General features: G+C 41.0%; 1 protein-coding gene across 1 annotated transcript in view; it reads left to right on the top strand.

Moving 5' to 3' along the window:
* CRB1 (crumbs cell polarity complex component 1) overlaps positions 1-12,071 on the top strand; it is a 105,494-nt gene that overhangs the window by 43,189 nt on the left and 50,234 nt on the right. Inside the window, exon 5 of the mRNA XM_065656066.1 lies at positions 1,065-1,247. Within this exon, the coding sequence (XP_065512138.1) occupies positions 1,065-1,247 (183 nt within the window). The remainder of the gene's footprint in view (positions 1-1,064; positions 1,248-12,071) is intronic.

The following is a 12,071-nucleotide window of genomic DNA, read 5'->3' on the forward strand; positions in this document are numbered from 1 at the left end:
TCATAATGAGTACAGGTAAGTTGCTGTCTTTTCCAGCTAAGGATTTCTCTGCACAGGAGAAGCTGGCAAAAACAAAATGCCAGTATTATGGAGTCAAAACAGGAGATAAGTCAAAACTGGGTCCATCTACTGGATGATTAATCCTTCAGCCCATGTGACACAGGAATCACTGCTGCACCTGACCCTTTTTTACTCTTCACTAACATGACCTTTAAATCAGTCTAAAAAAACTTAATTTACTTTCCAATGCAAAATATTGTCTGTTTATAAATAAAAATCAAAGTAGGCTTTACATTGGCCTCCTTCATATCATCAGTGCAACTTCTCCTGTCTAGCAGCGTGGGTGAAAGCACACTGGGCTGTGTTCTCTACCAGCACTGCTTGCATACCCAGCCGTTTGCAAACAGGCTCCCACAGCCCAGTAGAGACACAGACACCGTGCTCTTTGAGAGAGTTTGCGAGTCTTTCAGCACACGGACTAACTACAAGGCGTCCGTCTAGTAAGTTTAATGTCTATGTCCCTGCCGAGGACACAGAAACGCAGTACACTTTGAGGAGTAAATGCTACAGCGGTGTTGGGCTGCATGGTCTTGGTGCATTAGACACGGAAAGACTGGGCACCCTTAGTGCTCTTCTGGAATCAGGGAATTCTGTGACACTTCAAACGCCAGCAGATACAGCACTTCACAAACACTGAAGAATTTATACTCTCTGCCCTCCTCTCTCTTAGGGAGGTGGTGCAAAAGACAAGGAAAACTTCGCAAAGCCCAAAAGTGTATCTACGCAACAATGCAGTGCTTCTTTATTCGCACAGATCTCCACGTTACTTCCTAAAAACCCTGCAGAGCGCAGCAAAGCTCAGCCAGCTAATGCGGAATAGCCACAGCAGCATCCTGCTGCTGACCCCTGCCAGAGCCGCAAGGAACGTCCCCACCTCCGAGCAGCAGAGGAAATCTTTTAGCACATGACAGAGCCTGAACCCAAGTCCATCCGATAGCCACAATATTTTTTTCGGGGCTGGAACGAATGGATAGCGCACCAATTAAACACGTTCTTCTCCGCAGGCTACGCGGGCCTCCGCTGCGAGGAGGACATCGGGGAATGCCGCAGCAGCCCCTGCCTGCCCGGCGGCGACTGCGTGGAGCGCTCCTGGGCCGGCCGCTACGGCAGCGTCCCGGGGCTGCCGCCCGCCTTCAGCTACCGCACGGCCGAGGGCTACATCTGCAGCTGCAAGCCAGGCTTCACCGGTAAGGCTCCTTCGGCGGAAGCTTAGGAACTGATGCACAGCGGTGGCCTTCAATAAATCTTTCAGATGGCATGTGTTTTAAGGTGCCACAGTGGGAAGGGTCCCTCTGGTGGTCACCACACACGGGTGTCAGCGCTGGTTTGCGTGGAGCGCAGGGCGTTGGTTGCACAAGTTGTGGCCGTAGCAGGGAGCGGCAGGGTCCAGGCACAGCCCCAGGGCAGCAGGAGAGAGAGAGGAGAGAGACACAGTCCCTTCCCCTGCCTTGTCTGCAGACCTTCATCATTCGTAACCACATTTGCTGGAATTATGCCATAATATGCCAGTTAGGTGTTCTGTTTAGAGTTTGAAATCCACTGTCCACAGGTATTATATTACAGGAATGAAAACAATAATAAATAAGAGAGTAAAACAAATATAGAATCATATCATTGTTTTGGTTGGAAAAGACCTTTAAGATCACTGAGTCCAAGTGAGTCCAACCTAGAACTGTCGATTCCACCTCTAAACCATGTCCCTAAGAACCTCACCGATGTGTATTTTAAAGACTTTCAGGGACGGTGATTCAACCACTTCCCTGGGCAGCCTGTTCCAATGCCTGACAACCCTTTCAGTGAATACGTTTTTCCTAGTATCCAATGCAAGCCTCCCCTGGCACAACTTGAGGCCATTTCCTCTCATCCTGTCACTTGCTACTTGGGAGAAGAGACCAACACCCTCCATGCTACAACCTCCTTTCAGGTGGTTGTAGGGAGTGATAAGGTCTCCCCTCAGCCTCCTTTTCTCCAGGCTAAAACATGAAACAAAACTCAAAAGTTTCCAGTGTTTCTATCCTCGTGTATTTCTACATAGCAGCACTGGGGATTGGCAGGAACACTTCACCTGAACGCAGGGCAACATTTTGTATAAATGTGGCAGTGTACCGTGTTGCTGCTATTCTACAGCTTAAATGAAAAATAATTTGAAATTGTGTGCATAGGTGTGTTCTTAAGGGAAAAAAAACCCCAAACTATCAAAATTACAGGTAACCATAATCCTAAGAAAGATGATGTGTTGGGATTTGCATTTGACACAGGCTGTACTATTTAGCACAGCCAGAAACATGTTGGGTTTGGATTATACACTTCTTGGTCTACAGCATTTTTCTATCAACTCCATTCTTTTGTTCCTTCTGAAGGAAAAAAATAATTAATAGCTGGATTAGTTTAACCAGCCTTCGATTTCTCATTCCATTCATCTCTTGAGTAGTTTATAAACTTTCCTGTGCCTGCCAGTGCGTTGTGCGGCTGATGTCTCCAACATAGCAGATATAAAAATATATAGAGAACATAACTTTCACTCCAAATTCCCAATTTAGTTTTCTTTAAAGCAACATCGAGACTTGTTTGCTTTTGTTCCAACCCTTCCCCTTAACTGTCCTTCCCTGTCCTGTCACTAAGTGTTGCTGTTGTACTTTTGTTCTGCTTAAGAGAATATAATATGAGGCTTCCACTAAGGCTTGCAACATCCCCCAGGCTGTCCTAAGCACCCTTACCTCTTCACATGCCACTTCCTTCTCTTCACTTCGATCCAGAGATGCCCAGCTCTCAGGTTTCTTTTCTTCCCCTCTTGACCTAATTTAAAAACTCTGAGACAACCAGGAAGGTGTTTACTTGTTTAATTGTCGTCCTTTATCCTCCCACTTCCTTATCAATTACTTCCACCTGGCTCGTTTGCCTGGTTTGGATGATGATTCTGCTGGTTTCATTCACGTGGAGGACTCTTTTACTCCCCAGGGAGTCAAGGGACAAGGCAGAGTCCAGTCGGTTTGAGAAAAGAGTGTCAGAATCTATTTAAATCAATTAATCTAAGTAAAATTTTTCAATTGACAAGTTTTTAAATCACAATGCAGAATTCTCCAAGCATAGCGGAGAGCAGTCTAGGAGACCCTGAAATTTCTGCGGACTATATATGCAAATAACATTACATGTTTGTAAAGCTTGTATGTAACTTTAGTCATCCACATACCTGTTGGATGCTACAGGTAACTTTCTTTATGAAAAACAAACAAAAACCAAGCAAACAAAATTTGGTCTTACCAAACAGTGTGCCCAGGAAGCTGGAGGCAGGAAGAACATAACCTTTAACACGGATAGCTGTAAAAGCTACACATGAAATGTCGTTTGGTAACATCCTGCAAAATAATGGCAAAACAAGGTTAATCTTGCTGCCCTTGGCAGCTCCTTCCCTGCCTTTGTTTTTCAGCAGGGCCTAATTTTTAAGTTCTTTTCTTTCTGATCTGTGTGAGACACAAGGTAGTCAAGCAATTTACGTATTTATGGAGGAGACAGCAGGATCGCCCTAACTAACACTTAGCATCCTAGTCTTCCAGGCTTTGCTCTAAGAGCCAACCTCCCCAGTCCTTCCAGTAGCACCGTGTGTTTCTCTCCAGCCCTTCTTCTTCCCCTGGGTAATCTGGACATGGAAAGTGCTCAAAATGAGCCTCGGCCTCCTTGTATGTCAGAAGTGTTGACACAAAAAGCCTATAAGGTAGAGCAGAAACATTCACTTCTGACGGTGATGTCATTTCTCCAATTATAACCAAATCCATAATAAAGAAACCACATGTTTTAATGGGAATTAACGAAGCTTTAAGATTAGAGTTGATGGTATGGTTCAAGGTAGCAGATGAATCACCGATCAAGATCACTCAGTATATGGGTGCTTATCAAATATATATATGAACTAAGAGTCAAGTAGAAAAACTGTCAGATCCTTTAATCTAGGTATCAATATGTCTCATTGACAGCCAAAGTCCTACATTTCTGCCACTGTAGGTCAGGAGTTCTTCCAGCCTTAACACCTGAATAGTTGTATATGCTTTAGATATGAAACCTTAGATTCCTACTGAAACAGGACAAAGATTTTTCTTTAATAAATCACATTCAATATTTTATTATGCTTCTTCCTTTCCTCAGTATGGGACTCACAGAACATTGTAATCATACTTCGCTGTTCAGGGTAATATGAAGAAATAATAGTCCACGTACCCTGCATTGTGAGGGCCTGATCCAAAAGCCATTGAAATCAATGGAAAGATGTCATTAAATTGAGGATGGTTGCCTATTTTGTAACAAGCATAAAATTAACTTACCTGTTAAAATCGCAAACAAACTACTGTAATTGAACTGAGAATATCTACCTTTTGTACTACAGTTTTAGCGCCAAGGGCAGGAGATAATGGAGCCTAAACACATGCCTATATCAGGATAAAATATTTTCCTTGCCCAGCTGGGACAATGGAATAAATATTATATGGCAATATCTTGTTATAGTGATTGTTCAGATGAATTGAAAAATAGTCAGTAGCCCTACTGAAACTCTTGCAAGGAACAAATCCGCAAACAAAATTATTTACTCAATTTGATTCTTAAAAATAAAAATCCCACTCTGGGGACTTTATCCCAGCTAGAAACTCTTTGAAACCATTTGATATATGCTGTATCTCAGACCCAAGACAGAAAATTTCCACACAGGCTCTACGAAGGGTTAAACTTCTCCAGCTCCCTTTTAAATCAAAGAGTTTGGGCATACTCGGATTTCAAGAAGTCTCCGTACTTCTGCAGTAGCAAGCCCTATATTTTTTATATTACCTTGGTCTCTGGCCCCCTAGCACAACAGTACTTTTAATAGATTGGGCTTTCTTTTAAAGGGCTTGTGATTTGTTACTGCTAGCTTAAGGCAACAGTTATGCTAGAACTTTGTCCTTTCATACCGTGGATATATTGTATTGCTCTAGCACTGCACATTTTTTAAAAAGACCATTATTTGAAAGGTTAAACTTCTCACTTTCCTCATGAAAACCTGTGGGAAAGGAGCAGGGCAGAGCTATGGATTTGGTAGTGACTCATTTCACCAGGTTGTAATAAACTTAACACCATGTCAAAATTAAAGAGCCTCTGAACTTGCAAGGTCCATCAAGCGACACATTCCAGCGTTGAACTGAGCCCAAGGAGCGGTGAGTGTGCCAGGCTGCCCGTGGTTCCCCCGGTGTGGGGACAATGCTGGTAGGGGGCTACAGACCATCCATTTCACGTCCGTAGAATGAGCATAAGAGGAGCAGTGGGGTTTTTTTGCCTTTTCTTTTTTTTTTTTTTGGTCATGTTTTCTGTTTTTCCCTTTTAAATCTCCCTGGCCCTTTTCCCAGTCTGTTGGACTGCTGCAAGATAAAATGATGCCATCAGACTGGTGTCGTATGCATATTGAATTCCTGCCATATGCATGGGCGAAAGAAACTGTCTCCTTGAGCCAGAAGATGAGGCAGATAAATGGCCAGTGTGGAAGAGTACTGAACACCCAACCAAAACAAAAACCTCAACCCAGGTAATGAACTGTGAACATCATGGGACCAGTGCGTAAAAAGAGAATCATTTGGACTCTCATTCTGCGCTTAAGCCAAGGTGAAAGAAACACAAGCACACAGGGCATGGGGCTTCCATTTCCCTGCCTTCCTTTAGATGCTGCTGCAAGCAGACCATGCTTCAGACAACAGGGTAGACTATGTCTCAGCCAGCTGTACGTCTCTCTGCTGGCCTCTGACAGTATTATACAAATGTAAATATTATGGGTTGGATGGTAGACACATTATCGCTAACTTGGGAAGCTTAAAATACATACATATTTTTTGGTTTCTTTATCTCCTTCTTAACCATCAGTATGATGATCACAGAGCTGCCATCTTTTTTAGATATACAAAGCGATGTGAGTCTTACAAAAATGAAAACAAGCAGATTAATAGCAGAGTTCTCCTCTTGTCCCCAGACTCCAAATTTTATTTCCTCGGCTGTCCTTCGGCTGTTCACACCATGGTAGTCACTCATTCCTCCGTTACATCAGGCTAATTCACTTCATTTCGTGGCCCATCATCACCGTTTAAAAGGTTATTTTCTCTTGATTCTGAGACCTTAGAAGAGGACAAGACTGTTCAAGGAAAGAATGAGGGGGAAAAAAAATAAAAGAAAAGAAAAAGGAAGAGATACAGAGGGGAAAGACAATTTTTAAATTAAGGTGTCAAGGGCACCTCTCATCTTTTCAGTGTGACACAGGCTTCTCCCACAGGCAAGGCAAGCACTCAGGTTCAGAATTAACAGGCCTGGAGGTATTGTTAGCTAATTATTACTCCTGTACAAGCAAAGGTTCAAGAAGGAAAATGCTGCCACTATCAAGCACTTATTCAAGGTTAGCTGGTTTAAGGAGAAATTCCAAATACAAGTACTATACATGTGAAATGCTGAAAAACAGAATTAGAACTTGATGCATTTATAGGCTTGTTACCACACTGGAACTGCAGAGAGTCTGTAACGGGGTTGCAAACATACATCTTTTCCACCTAAATTCAATTCATAATCAGTATGGGATCCCTTTTACACTGTTAGACTGCTGTGAAGGGTTCCCTTAAAAAATCAACTTTGTGGTGCTGGGCAGTTGTGCAGCAAAACATAAAAAAATGTTGCTATTTTCCGAGCATGGGAAAGAAGATACTGCTTTCCTAGAGATATTTCTACAGTGCTGCCCTATCTCCCTTCCAGACTCTGTGATCTCCATACATCCCTGTGTTCAAAAGCACAGGGGGAAGGAGGAGGAGGGACCTTCTCTGGCTGCTCCCAGCCAGGCTCTAGCAGCTCCAGCATTACAAGACCAGGATGCCCTCAGGGCCTGGCAGGCACTTGCTGCCTGTAAAAACTCTACACCAAAAAAAAAGACAATTAGGACTTTAAAGTAGTTTTTCCATTTCTGCTAAAGCCTCTGATCTTGAAAGAACATTTAGACTGGCTTTTAGTGATTCTGTCCCCTAATACTATTTAACATTTCTTCAATCGGTATCATCCTGGTAAGGATTTGTTTACATTGTCATCAGAATTGGTTCCTTCTCAATTTTCCCCTCCTCCTCCTCCTCCTCCTCCACTTCTGTCATGGAGTTCTTCCTTCTCCTCTTTTTCCTTAATTTTTGGAACTGGTCGGGATATTCTCACGGAGTGTGTCCTTTAGCCCTGGCCTGTGGACTACTCCAGAGAAAGAGGCAGACAGTTTTGCAAATGGTTTCAGACTGCAAGAATGCAGCTTGCTCACTAGTTTCTTGCTTGTCTCTTTATTCACTATTGATCAAACTGCTTTCTTTGCAATAAGCACTAATCACTTCTCACAGCCTTAGCTCTCAAACCAAACTCATTATTAGGTTAGTCTAATTAGTTTCTCTGGATAGTCCCCCAGAAGGAATGCTGAGGTTGAACTCAAAATTTGCACACTCTGTAACATAATGGCCATATGAAGGAAACATACCTCAAAACATTGATGGCAGTACTGAAATTAGGCTGTATCTGGAGGAATTTGGGAATTTGTCATTTTGTTTCCATTACAGAACTTGTGTGACATTTCTATTTCATTTCTACTGCAGGTCGTACTCCTCTTCAACAACTGTAAGAAATACCATTTAGTGCAAGAAAGTGTAATTTTTACTTTCTTCAGCCATATAAATCACCACAGCAGCTAAGACTGACTCATGTTATTAACGACAGCTCTTTCCTTAACAACCTTGAGATATTTTCTGGAAGCCTAACACCATTCTTGCAAAAATTAGTCTTATGACTTGACTTGCCCCCCTGCATGGCAGCAGATTGTGAGAGTGTTTAAATGCACTGACTGTTCTCGTAGTGGTTACCTAGTGTTTATCACTGGTTAAAGAATTCTAATTTAGTGGGAGACACTTCAGAAAACAGCGGCATGTATCTCTAAGTGATATTGAAACCGCCTGATAATCTTCCTATATTTACTACAATATTCTGCAGCTCGGGTTTTGCCTCACTAAAATCTGAACATTTTATGAATACTAGCACATTCACTCATATATCGCTACTGTGTGGAACATAAAAATTATCCCCACTTCACAGAAAACCAGAAAAAAAGGCTAAGGTCCAATGTGACCATAAGGTATGACATTATCTTATGGACAGTGGAGTCTCACAACAACCCACGCAGGTTGTATTTGTACAGCATTATCGGAGCCAGTTACCATATTTCATGTGCTCCAAGTAGAGACTGAAATAGTTTCAGATCCTAGGCACAAAATATGAACCTAGCATGGGTGCTAACTATGCAGAGGATCCCTTTTAATGAAATAAAATTCAGCTTTATTGAAGACTTCAGCTTGTCCCTATTATTCCTGTTGTAGAAGAGAACCTTTTGATGGAAGAGTGTTTGTACTGGCGATGATGATCTATGTTAAAGATTTGCAAAAGCTGAACCATGATCGTTAAGAAAGGAACCCTTGAACTATCCATGACAGCGTTTTACAGAATTAGCTCCCAGACCTGACAATTTTTTAGCAACTCTGAGAATGATATTTAGGGCCCTGATATACCTATGTATATTTTTTCATGAGAAATACGTATGACATAAGAAATATCTCTCCTGTTGTTGCAAGTTGGACTGGAAATGGAAAGAGATTACAGCCATCAATTCTGCATTATTCAGCACCAAAAGAATACACAAATGTCAAGATGTTCGTTGTGGGGTTTTTTGTTGTTTTTTAGTTAGAAATATATGAAATTAAAACATGAGGAAACATCTACCAATATTATCTTCAGAACACGTGTTGGTTTTTTTTTTTTTGCTTAAAATTTTCACAGCTGACCCATCATTACTATGATCTATTTTCTCTAGTTACACTGATATGTTAAGTTGTATAATGTAGTTCGACATGATTGACAGAGCCTGCAAGCAGTGGATATTTTGAATCTGGCACATCTCTCTGTGTTAAACAGCACTGCACATAAACACTTTTTAGCATGAAAAGCTTTTTTTCCTTGAAGGGAAGGAGGAGGGGATGAATGGTTTTTCGTCCATAAGCTCCCAGATCTTGCAACACACAGACAGATAACATCGTTAGATTTAAGGAATCTCTTAAGTCCAGTACCTGGTAGGAAAAAAAAAAAAGAAAAAAAAGGTCAATTGTATATCATTTGGCCACAGGAATAATGTTTTTCAAGCACCTATTATTTTCCTGACACTCATTCCTGCTGGGTCATTCTGTCATATGATCGACTACTTGTCAAAACTATCCTGAATATCCAGTAAGAATTTTCCTTCTGGGGCTTTCTTCAGGCTCTACCTACTTATCTTTTTGATTTCTTCCTTAATACTGTGAATAAACCTTTCCTAGCCTTTTTAATTGGCATACCTCAGATATTTATAGTCTCTTGCAATCCAGTTTTGCCAGCCCTTGGCTGATCTTATGAACCTGCTCAGTTCCATCTTTTTTTGTTGAACAATCTCTCTGGCCTTTTCGGTTTTTTTCTTGCTTTGCTCCCCCTCAGCAACATGCCATGCAGCCTGGAACCGAGCCCAGGACTTGTTTTGCCCACTCTTCCTGTTGCTGGAAAAAAAAAAAAAAAAAGTCATCTTCTCCCTAATACAAGCCAAAACTGCTGTATATCTCCTGACATACGTCCTAACGCTAGTTCTGTGTGTCTAGCACACCGTGGCATTACAGATAATCCTGTTTCTTAAAGAGAGGTTGTTTGTTGCATGTACACATACATCCAATGGCAAAGACAACCACTAATGAAAATAGAGTTTAACGTGTGGTCTAAGTGACGACCGTGCATGAACCCCGGTGAAATCAAAGGTATTGCACATACTAAACTGACAGCAGAACTTTGCACATCTTAAGAATTTGATTGTCCATCTCGGGAGCTACTTTACAGTATATAATTTTTAGCATTGTATTGTATAAGGCTACGTCGTTTTGATCGAATTACAGTCAAATTGCAAAGTCAAGCAGATGCACAACTTTTCCCCAAACAGAAATGAACTTTCTTTAAATCTGCACATCGGACAGCTTTCACTAATCTGGAGAAAGTGCTTAACAAGTAGACGGTAAAGAAAAGATCTGTGCTGTGGGACTAATATGTTTTACTTCCTCAATATATTCTAATTTATGGAATATTTAAGGCCAAATGTCAAGTGATAAAATGACCCAATTTACTAGCTCAATGTTTTACTCAACAGATGATTTAGAAAAGAGCCTTAATAATCTCACCATTGTGAACCCTATTAAAATCTAGTTTATTGGAAATACAGTAAATTATACAACCAAATATTTAAGAGGCATTACTTCTCTTTCCCCCCAATAATGGAAGAACTCAAGAGTGACATTGGAGAAGCTGGAGGAGTTCGGTCAGAAATAACATATGGGCAAGTAGTTCTGAACCGTATACATGGATGTATAAATGTGTGTACACACACACACGCTGATACACAAGTATCACATATATATGTCAACACATACATAATAGCTGCTTCAGAGTACTTTATTGCTCTGCTTATTGAAAGCCTTTCTTTGATCACTAATTAAAAAGATCCACAACTTTCATCTTTTCTATTTTGAAGCGCACTGTTTTCTGGCTAGATTGCTGTGTGGTAAGAATGAAAGATTTGTCTTCGTTCCTTTCTGCGAGATTTGCAGCATGCCATGCGTATGCTCATTAATAAGCAGAGTTTATGTTGGTCCTCATTACTAATTAATTATTTTAATTGCATGGCTGGGAAATGTGTGATGTTTGCATGCCAAACCTGTATATGTTTGTTATGAGCGCAATATTGGCCTATATTCAGATAAAAAAAAAATCAAGATGAGTAAACTTATTTAAGATTAAAGTATGCAGGATGCTGTTATCTTGCTATGGCATCAAATATAAATGGTATGTCATTCTTCATTCTTGTAGAGGTTACATTTTTTATATAGCTTAGCTACTCTGTTTTTATACTCACAGATTTTTATATGCCTTTGAAGTACCATTTCTAACATAGAAACATCCCCAAATAACCCACAGCAGTGGGATGGCATTCTTGTTCACCCTTGGTAAAAGGCTTTACTTGTTAAATTGCTATTTGTAATACCTCCCCAAAAGTATAAGCTGCCCTAATATATGAAAATATGTAATTTGTTTGAACTAGCATCAGCATTTTGGTGCCAGCAGAGCTCCTAGAGATCTAAGCGCTCGGAGAACTAAATTCTCTGTACTCCTTCTGTACCTACTAGCCAGTAGAGGGAGCACGAAACACTCTCTCTGTGTAGCATCTGCTACACATGCAGCTGATAGTTCCACACAGTCATTAGAGCCTGAGCTGGAAGAAGCTATTTCTCAAAGGCTTTGTGATGAACGCTGTTTGCTAATCCGAATTCTTAACATCAATTTACAGCTTTTGCACCACACAGTTTGATTAACAGAATCTTCCACATGGAGTTCAGGGATGTTGGTCTTCAGCCGGTCATGCAAAGTCCACTCGGGGCTGTAAGACCTGTGGAAAAAGAAGCACTACGGTTTTAAGCACAGAATAGTAACTTAATGATCCAGATCAGGGCTATTCCTACTTAAATTCTGTTATCGCCATGGAGGCTTGGCTTTCATACAAGAAGAATAACATAATTTCCCATCCCAAAGTATTGGGTTTTACTGATTGCACCAATGGTCCTGCTGATGGAGCTATTGGGGTGAAAGGAGACTGAGTAACTCCCATCCTACTAAGGGTTCAGCACCCACAATGAATTTTGCACCCTTGCTTGACAAAAAATACATGTTGGACTCAAGCATTATGCAAAATATTCATGTTTTGCTCTTGATCCTTAAAATACCAGCAAAGGAATATTTCAGACCCTTACATAAGGTTCCCATAATGCCAGTGGCATAAATGACATCAGTTTTTAAAGCATAAAAGGCACCTCATCTAGGCTCAGAAACGTCAGTAGTAATTACAAACTTCATTTTCAAGTATAATCAATTCTTTATTT

This window comes from Caloenas nicobarica, chromosome Z, assembly GCF_036013445.1.
Source record: "Caloenas nicobarica isolate bCalNic1 chromosome Z, bCalNic1.hap1, whole genome shotgun sequence".
NCBI lineage: Eukaryota > Metazoa > Chordata > Aves > Columbiformes > Columbidae > Caloenas > Caloenas nicobarica.